Genomic DNA, 19,678 nt, shown 5'->3' with positions numbered 1-19,678 from the left:
CCAGATTGCCTGGAGAATCCCATGGACAGAGGAGCCTGGCGGACTACAGTTCGTGCGGTCACACAGAGCAGGACATGACTGAACAACTAAACACGCACATACCATCTGCATTGCTCCTGCTCTGAAAACCACCTAGGAAAAGTGATATAGAAACTCACTTGTGGAAACTCTGTGGCAACTCATCATTCCTTAACCTCCAACTCCACCCCAGCTCCTCAGCTGGAGAAAAATACCATGATATGCACCCAGGATGCCCCTCAGAAACATGATCTGCCCTGACACCTGCCCCTGCTCCTGTGTGCACACTGCTCCCGTACACGCCAGAGGGTGGGGCAGCAGGCAGGAGGGAGCTTTGAGAAGCCCTGCTGTCATTCTCCATTCTCCGTACCTCCTTTTTTTTCTTTAATGGGTACTTTGATTTCTTTAAAGATACCATTTTCCCCTCTAATTCTTCATTAATTATCAAAAGTCAATGAAGTCAGAATTCTCTTCTTTACTAGGAGACTAACCTGCCTCTGTCTCTGATCCATAACTTCTCAGTGTCAGCCTTACTAACGTGTTAGAGGCTGCGTGATTCGTTGTTGTGGGGCCGTCCTGCGTACGTACTGTAACGTGTTGGGCGACATCCCTGGCATCCAAGAGATGCCAGGAGCAACCTGCCACACCCAGTGTCCCCTGGGGGGGGTGAAACTGCCCCTTGACGAAAACTGCTCTCCTGTGGCGGACAAGCTTCCAAACACTTTAATGGGTTCATAGCGCAGGTTGTGTATTTTTTTAACTTTGTTTCTTTTTAACCTGATTCTTTACTATTCTGTTCAGTGTCATATTTTTTAAATGACTATAGCATTTTTTTTTCTATTTGATATTCTTTTAAAGAATAAGAAAGCTTTCTATGCCCACCATCAGGCCAGACCTTAATGCTTTGAGTGGTGTACACAGCAATTAATTCATGCAAGGTATTTCTGTTATTAAACCCTACAAGTTTACACAAAGACTTTCTGTGTATGTATGTGCTTAAAAATGAAAAAAAAATGTATAGGAAGATAATTTTTCACCTTAAGAAGTATAAATGTTACTTAAGAAGAATCACAGTTAAGATGATAAGAAAGGAAAAGCCATGTTGTGTTTAGTAGATGTCTGAACTTAAGGACTCCAGTAATTAAAAGTTTTCAGTGAAAGAATACTGAACATTTATAGAATTTGAGTACAAACTCTAATCACTCCTCCAAAATAGAAAAAAGGTGTATGATTCTACTTTTTAAAAATGCAGTTTAGAATCTCCCAAAAGGAGCAGTCTTCCATACTCTGATGGGTAAAGTACTTATGCAGTCCCAGACCTGAACCCTGTAAGAAAGAAGACCTCAGGCCTAAACGGAAGCCAGAACCTGGCCTGGAAATCAGTTCACCACTGCTGTGGAAAATCTCCCCAAGCAGGTTCTCCAGATCTGCAGGGAGGGTTGAGGGGGAAGGTGAGTGGAGGTTAAGTGAGTCATGGCTGAGGAAGGGAAGTCATTCAAGCGTTCATACCTCCATTCCCTGTCCACCTGCTGCTGTCCTAGACCTTAAGGAGGACATACACCTAGCAGCCGGTTAGCTCTGAGTCTTACTCTTCCCTTGATGGAAAGGGAAGATTTGGGGGAGAAGAAAGAGAATTAGAAAACACTTTCTCCCTCCTCGCTTGTCTATTAAATTGCCTAGAGTACATATTTGGAGGCTAGAGAGCAGGATTTTACATTCTTTCCAATAAAACCCATTCATTATCACCACCTAACACCATGTGGTGGCCCCTGTATACCCAAGGGAAGAAAGGTCTTGGGAGCTGGGAAGAGTGGTACAGTTGAAAGACAGAAATCTCCAGTCCGTGTATTCACAGGTATTTATTAATCCCCCACTATGTGCCAGGAAAACATGCCTGGTACAGGGCCTCAGTAATTGAGAGCAATCCTGTCCCTTTGCTTCTGGGGCCACTCATCTAGGAAAGGAGCCAGGCCTTGAGCCAAGAGCATAGAAGACATCCGCCTGTTCCATAGTGTTGCCTAGGACTCGGCCTTGGGGGCCTGCAGAATCACCTCTGTGGGCTGCTGACCTTGTTCTGTAAAACAGAAGGAGGAGGAGGAGGGAGAAACACCCACGTGTGTTGTGCTGTGAATGTAATTACGGTATTCACCTTATGCTGCTAGTTACTTACTCTTCAAAAGTAGTACTCCAAGAAGTAAGAATTAAAATGAAATGTGTATGTAATAAAACAGGAAAGGATTGGGATATAGACTGTCTCAGAGACCATCTAAATATCTAGATGCTATTTAGCAGGGGGTCATGAAGCCACAGGCAGAACCTGTGTGTCTCAGAAGAGGAAGAGCTTTTCAGCAAGTTCACTGATAACTCTTCTATGTGAGATGTAAGCAATTTCTACTTTGAAAAGAAGAGGGTTCCTCTTATAGACTAATTACTGAGCTGACATAATTACTGACACTTTAGAGCAGAAAATTGAAATCAGAGTGTGGTAAGTTATAGGCATGCTTGTCAGATTCCTTGAATGATTCAGTAATTTAAACGGTATAAATGTAAGTGCTCAAGAGGGTTTGGGTAAAAAATGAATGTCATTTGAAAAACAGTAAAGTCAGTCATCAGATCATTCTATAGCACATTTATAATTTGAGGTGTTTCTCTCTTTGTCCCCCTTTTAGCTTGTCAAAATCCCTAAAAATGATCCCCTCAACGAAGTGCATACCTTTAACTTCTATTTGTCAAATGTGGGTAAAGACAACCCTCAGGGCAGCTTTGACTGCATCCAGCAAACTTTCTCCAGGTAAGTGTGTTTCAAGGTATGCTGAAGGGTAAGTAATTTTTCTTTGAGGGTTTTTTTTTTCTTAAATTAATAAAGAATAAAACACATAGTAGTCATTCCTTAAATATTTATTGACTTGAATTGCAGACCTCACTTATTTATTTGAGAAATCGTTGAGCACATACTATGTGCCAGAAATTATATTTGTCACTGTGGAATGCAATCACAAAAAATTTAAGATTCTTGCCCTCGAGGAATTTTTAAAGTATAGATTTTTTACCTATAGAACATGGTTTATTTTATTTTAATTAAATACAAGTTTCAGGGGTTTTTAAGGTCTTAATCACTGAATATAAGTAAGAGTACTTTATAGTTACAGGAGTCCCCAACCTCCAGGCCACAACCGGGTACCTCTGGTCAGATCAGCCGGCGGCATTAGACTAGAAATAAAATGCGCAGTAAATGTAACGTGCTTGAATCGTCCCAGAGCCATCCCCATCCCAACTCCCAACCCCCACCGCCATCTGTGGGAAAACTGTCTTTCACAGAACTGGTCCCTGGTGCCAAAAAGGTTAGAGACCACTGTGGTAGTAACCTCAAGACTCACACTCATGTATAAAGGAGGAAAATACATGTGTCTTATATATGCCCTTCCTCTTTCCCTGTGCAAGGCATGTTGTAAGATAGATTTTTAGAAATCTTTATTCTGCAGCAGAATGGAAACTAGAAATTAACCCCAGGAGAGCAGTCCCTTCTGATTTTAAGGGGAAAATGGAGGGAGGAAGACAAGAACACACACCCATAGCCCAGGGTGCCTGTGGAACTCTTATCTGCTTAGGTCCTCTGTAAACAATAAGCTGCTTGTTTCACTCTTCTTTGCTGTGGTTGTTTCTGATTAAAGAATGGGCCCCTTGAGTGGATAAAGACAAGGCCTTAGAGCCCCCAGCCCCCCGAGAAACACTAACATTGGCCCAAAGTTCCCCAGGGCTGTCCATCCCTGTATCTCCCCTGTAGGACTCGAAGCCATGAGTGCTTGCTGTGTGGGGGAGAGAGAGAGCTGTATTCCCAGTGAGCTCAGGAGGCAGAGATATAAAAAAGACACCGCACTGAAAGCGCTCTGAGTTTCTCCTCCCATTTAAGGCGACTAAATAAATGTTGCTTTATCTTAACCTGCTGTTTTCCCTGAGTATATGTTAATTTTGCTTTCTAAAAATTGCCTTCCCCCAAACTTACGCTTTTTGGTATAAGTTGCATGTGTACCAGGTTATATAGACTTTTCTACACTGTTTACTGTGGTAGCCACCGGCTACGTGTGGCTATTTACATTTCAGATGACAAAAGTGAAATAAAAGTTAGTCCTTCACTCATACTAACCACATATTACAGGCTAAATAACCACATGGCTAATGGCTCTCGTGGTGGACAGCACATATACAGAACGTTTGAAATTGCAGAAAGGTCTGCGGGGCAGCGCTGCATTAGATTATAGCATCCCCAAGTGAAAGAGCCCTTGGCAACTGTGTGCTGCCACCCTGCCACTTCACAGGTGATTTATGCGTGTTACTTAGCTGTTTAGTTAGTGGTGGACTGAATGAGAACTGAGTTCTAACTCCCACCCCGGCATTCTTTACAGACCACAGGGCACACCAATTTCTAATTGTGCCATCACCTATAATACTTGTCTTCAGCAAATTATTTTTTTCTAGAGAACATTTCAACATCAAATTGAACTCTGTCCAAAATTAGAATTTTACTAAGGAACTTAATTCCCTCCTCAAAACCAGGCCTGTCATCATAGGTAATATGGTTTCTCCCTAACTTCATAAATACCCTGTGTGTTTATTTCTACCTTGCTTGTTTGGAGAAGGATTTAAGGTCATTTTACAAAAGTATCCATGATGGGCCAAACAGAAAAGAAACCATTACCGTGAGAAATTGTCACAGCTCCATTAGTATGATCCAAGTGTGGTAAGAATATACATTGAAATTTGCCCTTATAAAAACAGAAGCACTCAAACTCTCAGTTCACAACCTGGCAAGAATACCTTTGTATAAGCTGGTTGCATCTTTTCTATTCAATTTGGTTTTGGTTTTCCGTGGATCTTGTCTCTACTACAGCTGTGCAAGTTCTTCAAGGGCAAGGGTTCTCTTACACCCATTTTCCAGTCTTGAAAGGGTTGGCTGACTCCACAAATAGATGTTCCAAGAATACATATTAACTAGTCTCTTTCTTATCTTTCGTTTAAAATCTCCTTGGGCCTCACTTTTCTTATACGTAAGATGCAAGAACTCTCACAGTCAAAAATTACCTTTTAAAAATTTCTTAACTCTGCCCATTCAGAGTCCTAGTGAAAATATATAATACAGCTCTATAAATAACGCATATTCAAGTGTAGAAAACAGCTAGAGAAAGACTATAGGAACATCTATACACATGTGACACAGTATTTCAACTTTTAAGGCAACTGAGTTCAAAAGGGATGAGTAGAGAATGTGGGGAATGTCTTCTCGCCCACAGTGTTGACAGCCTATTCTGGTTTCATGTAAACATCTGTTTCTTGACCTTGGATGGTGTAAACTGTCGTTTCATCATGACTGGCAATAGGTTGAGCTTATTCTCACTATAGAAATTAGTTAGTGATTAATAAGGGGAGATGCTGAAATTCAAGCTTCCTGCCACCAGCATGTCATACTGCAGTCTTTTCTTCCTTCCCCTTCTCCCCACTTCCTTCCCCTCCTTTCACTGATTTTTCAGCTCAAGTCGGCCTCATTAAAAAAGAAAATAAAAACAAAAACCCACCTTCCTTGCACTCACCTCTGGGCCCAAAGTCTAGTTCAGTCCCCACCATTCCACTGGATTATGCTCCCCAAAGCTAGCCTTTACCTCCTTGCCCATAAACCCAGCGGCTGCTTACTGACTATTCTGGACTTGTCGCCTGCATTTCACCCTGTGGACCACCCTGATTCTTGAAGCATTTTATTCCCATGACTTGACACACTGTTCTTCTGATGCCCCTCCACCTCTCTGGCTGTACTTTTGCAGCCTCTTGTAGTCTTATTTTCATCTTCCTATTGATTATTTTAAATATTAGCGTTATTCACAGTCCATTCCCTCCTGAGATTGCTCCTTCTTCAAAATCACCATGTCCAGCACTGAACTCATTTTCTTTCTACCGGCCGTAGTATTCCAGTAACCCCCAGTAGCCTGGGCACACTCTTGAACACCCCCACTCCACCCCACCCCCCATGGCTAATCACTGACCAAATCCTGTCAATGCTGCCTCCTCCCGGTCTCTGAAATCTATTTACTGTTCTGCATTCACACTGCTCTTACTCTGGCTCAAGCCATCACTTCTTGTCTGTAATCCTTCAGCAGCCTCCTGACTGGTCTCCAGCTTTCACAAGAGTGCCCCCTTCCTTTCAATCTGTTCCTCATCCTGATCAACTTTTCTACAGTATAAATGAGATGTTTTCTCTCTCTTATTTTCAGTCTCTGTTATTCTTGGGATAAAGTCCAAAATCCATACTGTGACCTCCAAAGCCCTGTGTCATGTACTTCTTGCACCTTGTTCAGTCTCGTCTCATTAATTATCCTTGCCACCTCTCTTTGGTCAAACTGAAAACCTGCTCCTAGCTCCCCCTAGGAGAAGTGGCACACGTTGGTTATCCCGCTGGAACGCTTCTGTCCTCCACCTCTCTCTAGTCACCCCTCTAGATCACCTTGGGCACCACTTCCTCTAGAAGCCTTTGCCTTGTGCACTAGTCCATGTGAAGTACCTTCCTGCGGGTCCCTGCCCCCTGTCATTTGTCACTCTGCATCATAATTTCCAGTGTGTTCATCTTTGTCACTCATTAGAGAGCTCCTCGAAGGAGGGACCACTTCTGTCAGTCTTTGTCACAGCCTGTGCACCTCACACTGCCTAGCCTGCAGTCTCTGCCCAATAAATATTCATGAGATGAATGAACTGACTTTTTAAAAATAGAATTTATACAGTTGTTAGCAATTTACAAAAATTTTGTCAACCCTTACTTCGTACAATCATAACAAAGCTACTTCCAGTTAAGTTTAGAAATAGAATATCAGGGCTATAGTGACATTTTCATTACTTCTATTTCTAGTCTAAGGCAATAGTAATTTCTTCGTAAAATGCTAGCATAACTGTTACCATGATCCCCTAATACAGCATGATACTTTGAATACAGAACTGTCTTCCTGGCCAGCATTAGTATTTGTGATTGTTTAACCAAAAGGTTTCTTTTTTTTAAAATATTTCTGCAAAAATCTCTTGTCTAGTGTTTTTTTCATATATGCTATATCAACAGATTATCTTATAGACATTTAACAATGTAAAAAAATGTAAATATAAAGTTACAAATGTTTAGGGTATTTTGATAAATAGTAACAAACTATGATATTTGGCAGTATTTTTGCCTCAAAATTAATCTAATCTTATTAAAAATAAAAGGAATTATTATGGTGGATCTGTTTCAGCTAGTCAGTGCTAAAGCATACACATTATGGTTCCATTAAAAGTAAGCTTTTAACATTTCTCACATCAGTAGTAGATAATTCTTTTAAAAATGAAAGTAGAACTTCAGTGCCCATCAGGACCCTGGTCTTCACTCCAAATACTGTTTTGTTTCATTTTTTTCCCCGAAATTTCATAGATTTAGTCTCTGAGAGTTCATTTCACCCATTCTATCCAGAGGGGGGGAAAAAAATACGTGATAGGAAATGAAGAAAAGAAACTTAAAAGTTTTAAAATAAGCTTTACATTTTAAAATGATTAATATTAGTTATTTTGAATTTTAAAGTTATTATTAAAGCTGCTGATTGTAGAATTACACAATTCCTGCTTGCCTTTATTGTGCAAAATGTGGGACATCTCTAACAAGCCACCATCTTACCTGACAGCTCTGGAGCCTCCCAGCTCAATTGCCTGGGATTTATACAAGATAAAATTACAGTGTGTGCAACAAATGACTCGTATCAGATGACACGAGAAAGAATGACCCAGGCAGAGGAGGAATCCCGCAACCGAAGCACAAAAGTTATCAAACCTGGTGGACCATATGTAGGTTGGTATAGATATATTTCTCCTTCTTGCTGATTGATTGGAATAATTCAAGATCACTATAGGTAAATATTGGTAATATTAACTTAATGAAAACACAGAAATTAGTACTGAGAATATTTTTAAAAACATGGTCAAAAGTCATTTGTCCTCTTCATACTGCTGATGGAATAGATGGAAATTTTACTTCTTTTATAAATCCCAAATCTTCTATTGGCTATTTATTATTACTTTACAGTATTGGGGATCTGGTCAAGTTACTTTATTATGTAAGACTGTGATAGTGGTACTGCTGTGTTTGTCACTGGATGATGTAATTTCAGTGGTGGACAGTATGGTTCTTATTTTGCACTTGTGTGGAGTTATTTTTTTATAGTAAATTCTATTAGTAGAACTTTCCAGTTTTCTATTAGAGTCAAAGGATCTTTGCACAAGGAATTTTTATTACAAAAGTATAAAATGTGTTTATAGCCAAGCATTAGTTAGTATAATGATTCTATTGTGATATCATCTCAATTATGAATCCTCATCTCTTCATTAATTAAGAGACTGCCCCACTCCCTTCATTTTTATCAGCTCACTCAAGTATCCCTCAGATCAAAGGGAAGACCAGACCAGCCAGATGAGTCTCTCCTTTACGAGCCTATTAACAGTAGTAATAGAATTACCCAGAGTGAGGATAAGCTCTACGAGGCCATGGCTAGTTTAATAACACAAGTCACTGGATAGTAAATGATGAAAGGATATTAGTTTGAAAACATAAATGCTCACAAAAAGTCTCTTGAATAACCAAATCCTTAATCAACATCTTTCTACGGTTTTGTATGATTTTACTTCTCTATTTGCCCATTGCTGCACGAGTTACAATGCATTCAGCTTTGAGAAGCTCCACTAGTATCCTTAGTAAGTATTTCTTTGGAACAGAGCCAGTGCTCCTGGGACTTGGTGCTTAGCTTAGATACATTTAGTTTGGTTTAACAACAATTCATGGCTTCCCCAGCTATCTGTACCCATGGGGCCCAGTTCCTTGCCCAGTAAGTTACAAGCAATGAGATTTTTCATCTTCTCTTTCCTACCTGATAAGGTAACAACTTCCAACCTCCTCTCTTTCTTCTTACAAGTAACCTAATTAACTTTAGTAAGCTAAATCTCAAATTGTTTCTAAAATGTACAAGATCTGCAAAGTGCAAGGTATGAATTTACTGTCCCTATTGCTTTGAGAGTGTTTTTTAACTCTGTCCAACACTACCAATTTATAAAACATGAGGTAAACTGGTATGTTTGACAAAGGAATAGAAGACTCAAGCCATCAAAATGGTTATTTTTTCTTCCCAGTATAACCAGTAGAAAACCTCCACCTTGATTTACTTTTGAAAATTGGCAGTGATCACTGTACTTTTCCAGGGAAAGATCTTGGGTGTACCCTGTGTCCGTGTGTTTTTGTTTGTTTTGTAGGGTTGGTACAGTTCATTCACAGCTTACACAACAGACTTTTCAACACCCCGAGTCACACAGACCTAGTTGCCCTAATGGTGTGGGACTTTTGAAACTTGCAGGGTTTCTTATTGGCACTTCCAATAATTTATATACATTTTTTAGAGTGACCACATAGAATTTGAGGTTATCTAAACTTCTGAACCAGATCACATCTCTGTCCTGTGGAGACGAGGACACATACGTTCCCCCCGGTGGCGATCTCTGCCAACCCAGTGCTCTGTTAGCCTTCTCCTCAGCGCCCTGGGCTACACCATCACAGCACAGTGTTCTCTGGTCTTCAGTCTTGTCATTAACCTCCTCAGCCCTTTATTCTCTAAGTCAAATAACCCCAGCTCCTTTTAACTTTTCTTAATATGGCCCGCATCCCAACCCTTTAATTATTCTTATTGCTCTCCTCTGGACTGCCTCCAGTTCTTCACCTCAGAACTCAAAACTGCACACGCTACCCTTAAGAAAAGAAAAAAAAGGGACTGACCAGTTCTGTGTACAGTAGAGCAAAAGACTCCAGCTTGGCTCTACTGTATTTGTTTTTTATTTTTTTACTCCTCTGTATTATGGCATGTTTTCGTCTTTTTCTTTTAATTCTGTCAGGACCAGGCCCTTACCATGTGTCTTTCCTTCCAGGCAGCTCAGTTTGTATCCTCCTGCTTTTTCCAGTATCTCAAAACTGACTCACTCTGCTCTGTAAAATGCTTGTCTGTCACCCTTCAGTACTAACATTACTCAGCACTTAACGGGCGCTTCTGATGCACAAGGGACTGGTTAGCACTGTCCACATAGTCAGTCATCTAAGCTCACAGTCACCCTCGGAGGTGGGTAATCATTGCCTCTCTATTTCACACATGAAGCTGTTGGTATCAGCAAATAGGAAAACCAGGAGCTTGGCCTCATTAACAAGTTGTGGCTTTTTTCATAAGACAATAGGAGGTACCTCTTTAGTTCATAATTGAATTTATCTTATGAGATGATAACAGAAGTTGACCTCTGGCAGCTTAGAAGCCCCTGTAGAACAAGGTTTCTTTTAATAGTGTCAGCTGGGTAGAAGACAAATAGAAATAACGCTGGCGTCACTGTGGGTTGTGATGGCATCGTGCCAGGCCTCTGACAGTTGAATTAGGGCACAAGCCCAGCTTCAGGGAAGGAAGGCTGAGCTCCTAGGGCTCAGCTAGCCTAGGCAACCAGGAACGTGAGCTTCTATGACCCTCCAGTGGGCTGCAGAGAAAAAAGCAAAGCCTGTTTGCCTGGAAAGGAACAGAAGCGTTAACCTAGAAAATATGGTTATCCTTTTGTCAGTACTATGTCCAGTTGTAGTCATGCCATTTATATCATTGATGAGCACTGTTGTTTTGTTATGATCCTTCCCCTTTGTTTAAAACGAAACACTTATCACCCCTAGTTTACCAGGATCTTATGTCTGCTCACTGACTCCTGTCTAAATTCTGGAAATGTATTGAATCATAAATTTGTAAGTATGCTAGTTATTTAGGTATATTAAATAACCCAACCAATGTAATTTCTAAGATCCTTTTTCCAGTCTTTTCAACTTCTGCTCCCATCCTCCTTGTTTTTGATGTTAGTACCTATTTGAGTGACTTTGGACAAAATCATTTAACATGGAGACCTTAATTTTCTCAAATACTAAATAAAGGGTTTTGAACTTAGGTTAGCATCTAAGGTCCTTTGTCGTTCCAGCATTCTGTGACTGAGGTTTACATATGTTTTAATAGTAAACCTTTTGAAGAAGTGATCCCAAATGCTAAGTAGTGGAAATGGTTTCCCCTGCAGTAGATCATGTATTTAACCATGACAGTGTCACACCACTGTCAAGGTCCTGCCAGTGTTTTTATTAAAGCCTCAGGTTGGTGTTGCCAGGGTTTCTGGTTAGGTTCCACAGAAAAGAAAAACAACTGCAGAAGACAGCTGCTGTCCCTGCTGTCCTTCTGAGGGCCTGCTTTAACACCTTCCTTTCAGATTGTTTACTCAGAGTCATTAAAGGGATAAGTCCTATCACCAGCGTATTAAATGGAGAAGCTGGAAGTGGACTCCTTGTTAGGAAACAAAACATTTCAGATTTAGTCCCAGATTACCCAACTCTGTCGGACCTGCTGCTGCTGTTTATATAAGGAGCCCAGGGAATTGATTAGCAGTTGGGTCTGGGAAGAGAATTAGGTTCTCCCATGGGCTTTATTAAAAGGACTTTTCTGAGGCAAATGTAAGAAAATAAAAATAAAGCCTTTCTTCTGCCCACTTTGAACCTGACATTTTCCTGCTCTATTTTTTTTTTTTTCTTTTTTAACTTTAGCATCTCAATTCTCTAATTGCATACATACAATACCGATGTTTTCTTCGTCTGTAGCCTGTCTTCCCTTAAATCAGAGGACTCCTTCCTGGTTAAATTGGCACAAACTGATGGGGAGGTGGGGAGCCAGTGACTTTTGTGTAAAACCCCGTGGCCCAGTGTGGCTCCATTCTTCTTTAATCATTTGAAAGAAATAGGTTACCCTGTGACTGGCTATTTAAAATGAGGTAAAGGTGAAGTGAGTGTTCTGCAGGTAGGAGACTCATGGACTGATGATAGTCTAGCATTCCATCCCAGCTGAGACTCCAAGGCAGTCGTATCCCTAACCAGATCCTAATTTCTTGCCAGACATCGTACTTAGACCCCTCTTAAGGTCACAATGAGCCTGCCTTATTTGGCTGCCCTCTGTCCACGTCAGGGAGGGTGGGGTAAACTCAGGAGACCTTGGGGGCTCTCCTGAGACCGGGGACCAGAGGTTGGTCAGACCTACAGAAGAGGTCGGGCAGCCTGCGACACAGTGATAGTCCTGTTTTTGTTTTCATTTCTATTTACCTTCCTTGCTAGCCTGAATTCATTCTAAATCACCAGTCATGGTAGTATGAGTTAGCTAAAAACCATCCTTCACCCCTCCCCCTCCCCAGAGAGTGTGGGAAAGGGATCCACAGTCAGCTTGGTTTGGGGAAGTGGAAGTTAAGCAGGTTTCAAGGGGGAGGGGAGTGTGGAATTTATATCATTTCCTAAACTTGCCTGACCTTTATTCTTTCTTTCCACAAATTCCTATTAAAATTTCAAGGAATAGTGCTATTTGCTAACACTGTTGGAACTGAGAAATGGTGGGTTGGAAGGTTTGTAGTTGCCATATTAGAAATTTCAACGTGTCTTCAAACTCGGGCAGCCTGGTAATGTGGGAAAACACAGGACAGGCCACCTAGATTCTGCTTCTCTGCCATCTGCTTGTTCTCTTGCTATCATTCTCTTTGATACTCTGCTGGTCAGTTCATTTTGTGAGCCATCAAAATCTGATTGACAAAGCAGCCAGAGCTTCGTCTACAGGAAGCTGGCAGCCCAACATGAATCAAGAACAGACATTGGGCATTTGTTCGTAAAACCTTTCCAATAAAAGAAGTACAAGTAGGAAACCTTGGGTATTAATCACAGAAACTTCCAAATACTAAATGAGCACTTTACTCTTTGAGCTTATCCCATTGAAACTCTACTTTTCTCATCTGTGAAATGGGACCAAGGCCTACCTCATCAAGTTAACTGTGAGACTATATTATATGTGTAAAGTTCTTAGCACAATGCCCCACTCTCATCCCGTATTTGGTGCAAGATAAATATTAGTTCCCTGCACATCTGACACTGATCTAACTATCTCTGAAGAAAAATACAGAAACCAGATCTAAATCCACCTCCAAAACTAATTGTACCTTAATTTAATAGCTTCTCTTATCCCTGGGCAGTGACCCTTTAATGTTGGTTCCTTTGTTGGTCAGTATTTTGATCTGATATTTACAATTGGTGATGTCCAGATTGTAAAGAAATGTAAGAGCCAGTGAGATCATTCTTTTTCCTTTAGTTAGGATTACAGCAAATAAACAGCCCCTCTGGCCAGGCCATGAAGACCCAGCATGGACAGGACTGCTCTTCAGTACAGTTCCTGCCCCACGCAGCTCTCACCCACGGTCACAGCACAGGAGAGACTGCTCTTGCTTCTCCATTGTTTCTAGTTGCTAGTATTATCCCTAGTGCAGTGGCTCCACGTTGGCTGTCATTACCAGTTCTTCCTTCTCTTTAACCCAAGGGCATAGAGTTGGAGGCTTTTGTAATGAACTCAGATTTCACCTCAGAAATCATAAAGTGAGGGTCAGTCCAGTTTCATTCTCATTTCTGTTTCTTCTGCAAGGAATGGTCACCAGGTGTTATCAGTGACCAGCCATGTCCTGATGGCTTCACCCACATGTAGAATCCACATAGCCCACAGTATTTTCTAGAAGCAGCCGCTTGCCAAACACTTGTCACTGTCAAGTTTAAGCAAACAGTGAGTTGATTGTGTGCATGGCACTGGCCTGTGCAGAACTGGGGTGAGGGCCTCCTCTTACCACTCCACTCCTCTAACTCACCTGGGTAGTCTCAGCACCACAGAGAAGGGATCTGATTGTCTGGCCTGCTGAGACTGTGTTGTTGGTTAGTTGGTTTTGTTTGTTTTTTGACTCAGAGTTTGTTGTGCTCTGTTGAAAAGCAGTATCACTTGTGAATACCCTGGTGAAGGTTGACCCCAAATTATGACTGCCTCTTCTCTTCATGGCTTCTGAATCTGAAATTAAGCTAATGACTGAGCTTAGCTGAGAGTACGTCGTTAGTGAGACAAACAGATATTTTCCACATTTAGCATGTTCGTTGTATTCATGTCTGAAAGAAACGACATACAATATGTAGGTTTAAGTTCTGTAAGTAGCACAGGTGAATATGGAAATTATTTCCACCTAACATCAAATGCCTACAGCCTTAAAATGTCCAGTGTGTTGCTATGGTGTGTGTCACTAGTTATTATCCATGTGTAGCTAAGTGGCCAAAATGCTTCTATAAGTTTTATTTTTTCCAATAAATGATTCTATCAGAAAATTCCAAATCTATATTTTAGGCCATTTATTCAGAATGCTTTCAGTTTGCATATCTTTCTATAAAACAAAAGCTGAAATATGAGGTCTTTATTCCTTTCAGAAATGAAAAGATGCCTAAATCAGTCATGGAAGTTGAGATGCTCATGATGTTACTGCCTGCAAGTGTGTTAACAATGTCATTTCTGCTGGACTTTAGGGAAAAGAGTGCAAATTCGGAAAGCTCCTCAAGCTGTTTCAGATGCAGTGCCTGAAAGGAAAAGGTCAACCCCCATGAACCCTGCAAATACAATTCGCAAGACACACGGCAGCAACAGTGTCTCTCAGCGGCCGTATCGGGACAGGGTGATTCACTTGCTGGCACTGAAGGCCTATAAGAAACCTGAGCTGCTGGCCCGACTGCAGAAAGACGGTGTCAATCAGAAAGACAAGAACTCCCTTGGAGCAGTTCTGCAGCAGGTGAGGAGAGCTGGAGAGAGTTCCGTCTGCCCACCGTCTTGTTGGGGAGTTCATTTAAGAAGGCTTGTTATTATTATCGAGTTAGAGAAATTTCAGGATCGTTTTGATCAATGGTATATGAACATTAGCTTAAATTCATCTTGGTTTAAACATTTAATGAAAAACTAACTGAACAGTTACACTAGGTTTTATAAGTTAGAGGCTTCTGAATGATTGGAAAAAAGTTTCAAGTCCTTATCTTCATTTGGATTAAACAAATTTTGCTTGAAAGTCCATTAAAAAAAAAAATAAGTTTTTGCTGTCTGCTCTTAGTACTGAATGTACTAAACTGTTGCCATACTTTTTCCTGGTTTATGTAGGTGAAGTTATACAGTGTATTTTATTGGTCTTTGGTTGGTATAAACTAGAATATTTTTACTTACTAAATAATTGTGAATGTCTTACCCTGCATGCTCTTTCTGTCTGTAATACTCGGCCTTTTTCTACCATTGGATATGCTGACATCAGTCACCTGTCTTCATTAAAGGATATGAATGTGTTAAGTATTAGCTCTGATCAGTTACCATAAAATAACAAGCTTATGTATAAATGTAGGTCATTACTTTTGTTAAAGTCAACAGTTCTTCAGGCTCTAACTTCCTGTATTTTTCAAAATGATTTTGGGTCATAAATGTTGGTTAGCATTCAAATCCACTATAAATCACAGTCTGCTTTCTTTTTTTCTAAAGCAGTAACATTTTCAAAGTTCTTAAATTTCATCTTTAAAAAATAAAATACACCTTCAGGTTTCCATCTATTATTCAAGGAATAACATTTTTTAAGTCTATTTTTTTATCTGTTTTCTCTTGTATTCATATCATGATACTAAATGTCATGAAAGAGTAAAATCATAATCTTCAGTTCTGGGTTAACCAGTCCCCAAGATATCTTGAGCAATCTCAACAATCTTATTAAGTCATTTGAGTACTTTTTGAAAACACTTAATTTAAATCCATCTGTCACATAGCAGTTTTAAGAGCTCAAGAGACAGGATGAAAGAATGAATGAGGATAAAGGTATAGTTATGTGTGTTCAGTTTTTTGTTTAGAGAAGGAGGGAGGTTCAGGTTATAAGTCACCAAATAATTTGTGGCTGAACTTTCAGAAAGGTTGTAAATTACCTCCTAGGTTAGAGGATGAGCGATCAAAATGATAGCAGAGGCAGTTCACAGAGAGGCTGCTACTGATGTGCGTCAGTGGTCATGTGATCGTGTATGTGTATATAATTTTTAAATGTAGGTGTACTTACTTCCTGAGCAAGTGAGACATGAGTGCCGTTACTGCTGACTGTCTGATAGAATCTTGAGCATAGTCTAGATCCGCAGCATAGTCCTAGCTGCAGATTAGAATCCCTTAGGGAGCTTTTTCAAAAATGCCAGTTCTTGGACTTTGCCCCAGAACAACAAAATGGAGCAACTGAATGGATCCTGAGCCACTGACTGAGATAGGGAGTGAAGGAAAAGGAACGCCTGTGTGCAGGGGGGTCAGGAGTCCTGTCTACACGCCCTGTCTTTGGAAGATGTCTGTTAGACATACCCAAATGGAGACGGATATTCAGTAGGTAGTTACATGTAAGGGTCTGGGCCAGAGGGCAACTGAAGCTGGAGTTATAAATTAGGAGCTAGCAGAATGTAGATTGTAAAATCATTGTATTTATTTCACTTTGAGAAATCTGGTTGTATCTCATTTTAATTTATTTTTAAATTTTAAGAGAAGCCTATTGTTTTCTACTGTATATCAACATTGTTAGTATTCAGCTGAGCTGTGAGAAAAGCATAAAATATCTATTATAATTTATAGTACTTTTAAAAGACATGGAAAGAAGTAAAGTTATTTAAAAAGACCATTCCAGTAGGAAAATAAAAGAATACCTCTCTGCCAGCCTTGGAAATGACTCTTGGTTCAGCCCCTGAATCCATACATTTATGTTGTTAATGGAGCCTGGGCTTGGGCACACAAGGAATTGTAGGAAAAGATTACACTTGCAAATAAACTGGCTGACTAAAAACAGTAATTTGGGGGTTGTTTTGGTTTCTGTTTCCATTTATTGGTTTGGGGGAATTTCAAGGATTTTGAAAAAGTGGTTCTTCAGGAGAACTGGCAGCTATAAGGAGCAAGCTTAGCAAGCTAAGAAGATGACACACAAGATCATCAGAACTGGTTCAGGATAGGGAACACGTGTACACCCGTGGAGGATTCATGTTGATGTATGGCAAAACCAATACAATATTATAAAGTAATTAGCCTTCAATTAAATAAATTTAAATTTTAAAAAAGATCATCAGAACTGATACTATTTATGAAGATAATTTCTGTTGATTACTGAAGGGAAAGTTTTGTAAACCAGCATATAGTCACTGTTTGATTTCTACTTAACACAAGTGGTCAGGGACTTGTATGGTGACTCAAAAGTAATGGAGTTAATGTTGTATAGTTGCTAAGTCCTAAATCTTTTGCAACCCCACAGACTAGCCTGCCAGGCTCCTCTGACTATGGGATTTCCAGGCAAGGATTCTGGAGTGGGTTGCCATTTCCTTCTCCAGGGAATTTTTCCAACCTAGGGATGGAACAGCATCTCCTGCATTGGCAGGTGGATTCTTTACCACTGAGCCACCTGGAAAGCCCCAATGGAGTTATAGCCAGAAATAAATAACAAAGTTGTTAAGGAAACTGTCTTAGATTCCTTTGACTAGGAAAAAAAAATTATTAAAAAAAAAACCTTCCTCCACTTTTTGCATAATGGTATAATTACTATTTAACATACAGCAGCCATCCAGGAAAAAAAAATAAATATGCATATAAAGTTTTATTTAATTCCCCAAGTGAAGTCAAATAGTATTTATTGAGATCTGGCATATGCAAAGCTAGAAGTCCCTTTGGAGCCATTTGGTATAGTTATTTTCAGTATAAATCCAAAAGATTGCCTGTTTTAGGCTAGGAAATCGCAAAAAGATCTAATGTTCTGTTTTCACACCATGTTCCAGGTAGCCAATCTGAATCCTAAGGACCTCTCATACACCTTAAAGGATTATGTTTTTAAAGAACTTCAAAGAGACTGGCCTGGATACAATGAAATAGACAGACGGTCATTAGAGTCAGTGCTCTCAAGGTAAGTTCTTTTTTTTTTTTTTTTTCCCCTGCCTTTAAAAATGATGCAAATAAGTAATTATTTTAGTCATTGTTAGTTTAGGGTTGAGATGCAAAAAAAGAAGCAAGGGTAGGCTTTCTATCATGAACATTTGAAAACTGTCTCCCTAACTGGGACATGTGTATGCTTTACAGAAAATTAAACCCATCTCAGAATGCTGCCAGCACCAGCCGTTCAGAATCTCCTGTATGTTCTAGTAGAGACACTGCATCTTCTCCTCAGGTATTGCATAAACTTATATAATCATAGCCCTGAAATGGACTTTAGGTACCATTTTTTTCAGGTTGTCTGATTTACACGTAAGAGAAATTAGACCCAGAAAAAGCTATATAGCCTCCCTACCCAAAGTCACATAGCAAGTTGTGACTAGCTCAGACAGAGCTCTCACTCTAGAATTCAGATCCCAGCTCCCAACCCAGAACTCTTTGCCACTACATAGCACTATTTGTCATTAAGGTACTTAATGTCTACCTTGTTATTCGGTTCTTTAAGTTTTCATTTTGCTGAGATTATCTACTTTTCCATTTAATCACTAACTAGAAGACAATATTTATTCAGCTTCATATCAAGTCTTAGATTATAGAGAAAATTGAATATATAAGCAAATAAAAAGTTCTGCCATTTCCATATATGTTTTCTCAAAGCACTTTTTGACTAGATCCCAATCAGACTATTCCAGTTAGACTCCATTCCAGCTTAGAGTTTCCCCCAAAAGATTCAGTTGGAAGAAGATGTGGAGATCCTGAGCAGCGTAAGAGTTCAAGCCCACCTGGTTCTCAGACCACCTCGAACGCTCTCAGGTCTCTGGGACTAGTGGTGAGACCGACCTGTCTCCCCCAGTGCTGTAGACAGAGTGCTCCTGTCCCTGAACCCCTCTCCTGAGGCTTAGGGAGACGGGACAGAAGTGGGGATCAACTCTCTGACTTGCCTTTTTATTTTAAATACTGTTATTTTTGTTGCTGGATTAGGATGATATTAACATGATTTTATATTATTTTTATGTACCAGTTGTTAAGACTTATCTTTTAATCCAGTGAAGAGATATATTTAAGGGGGGCCAGGGAGGAAGTGGATAGTATTTCAGCAATGATAGAGATTTATTGAGAAACTATTTTGAAGGTGCTGGTTGTTCCCATCTTAAGACAGGGGAAATAATAAGTAACAGCCAAAATACTTGTAACTGCAGCATCTTAGCACATTCAAAGAGATCAAATAAATGTAGGCTTGTTGCCCTGTTCCTTCCCCTGTTGATTCTGACAACCAATAATGGTTGGTTATATTCAGAGGAGGTTCTCACTGAATATAAGTAGGTCAGCTGTGGCCAGCAGAAGGAGGAGGCCACCTCTATTTAATACACTTCCTGAGTGATATAATCCACATAAATTGGCCTAGTTTCTCAAGTGGAGAAGGAAATGGCAACCCACTCCAGTACTTTTGCCTGGAAAATCCCATGGATGGAGGAGCCTGGTAGGCTACAATCCATGGGGTCAAAAAGAGTCGGACATGACTGAGCGACTTCACTTTAACTTTTCATTCTCATGCATTAGAGAAGGAAATGGCAACCCACTCCAGTGTTCTTGCCTGGAGAATCCCAGGGACAGTGGAGCCTGGTGGGCTGCCGTCTATGGGGTCACACAGAGTTGGACATGACTGAATCGACTTAGCAGCAGCAGCAGCAGTCTCTCAAGGAATTGACGGTGGGGTTGCATGATCAGAAAGTATAATCTGATGTATCTCTTCAAGAAACATGTTA

General features: G+C 40.2%; 1 protein-coding gene across 1 annotated transcript in view; it reads left to right on the top strand.

Annotated features, from left to right (window-relative positions):
• ELL2 (elongation factor for RNA polymerase II 2) overlaps positions 1-19,678 on the top strand; it is a 73,806-nt gene that overhangs the window by 40,302 nt on the left and 13,826 nt on the right. Inside the window, exons 3-7 of the mRNA XM_070373161.1 lie at positions 2,688-2,809; positions 7,704-7,867; positions 14,480-14,739; positions 17,762-17,886; positions 18,060-18,147. Coding sequence (XP_070229262.1) covers positions 2,688-2,809; positions 7,704-7,867; positions 14,480-14,739; positions 17,762-17,886; positions 18,060-18,147 — 759 coding nt within the window. The remainder of the gene's footprint in view (positions 1-2,687; positions 2,810-7,703; positions 7,868-14,479; positions 14,740-17,761; positions 17,887-18,059; positions 18,148-19,678) is intronic.

Source organism: Bos mutus, chromosome 7, assembly GCF_027580195.1.
Source record: "Bos mutus isolate GX-2022 chromosome 7, NWIPB_WYAK_1.1, whole genome shotgun sequence".
NCBI lineage: Eukaryota > Metazoa > Chordata > Mammalia > Artiodactyla > Bovidae > Bos > Bos mutus.
Note: the sequence above shows the minus strand (reverse complement) of the source record. Positions and strands in the feature narration are given on the sequence as shown.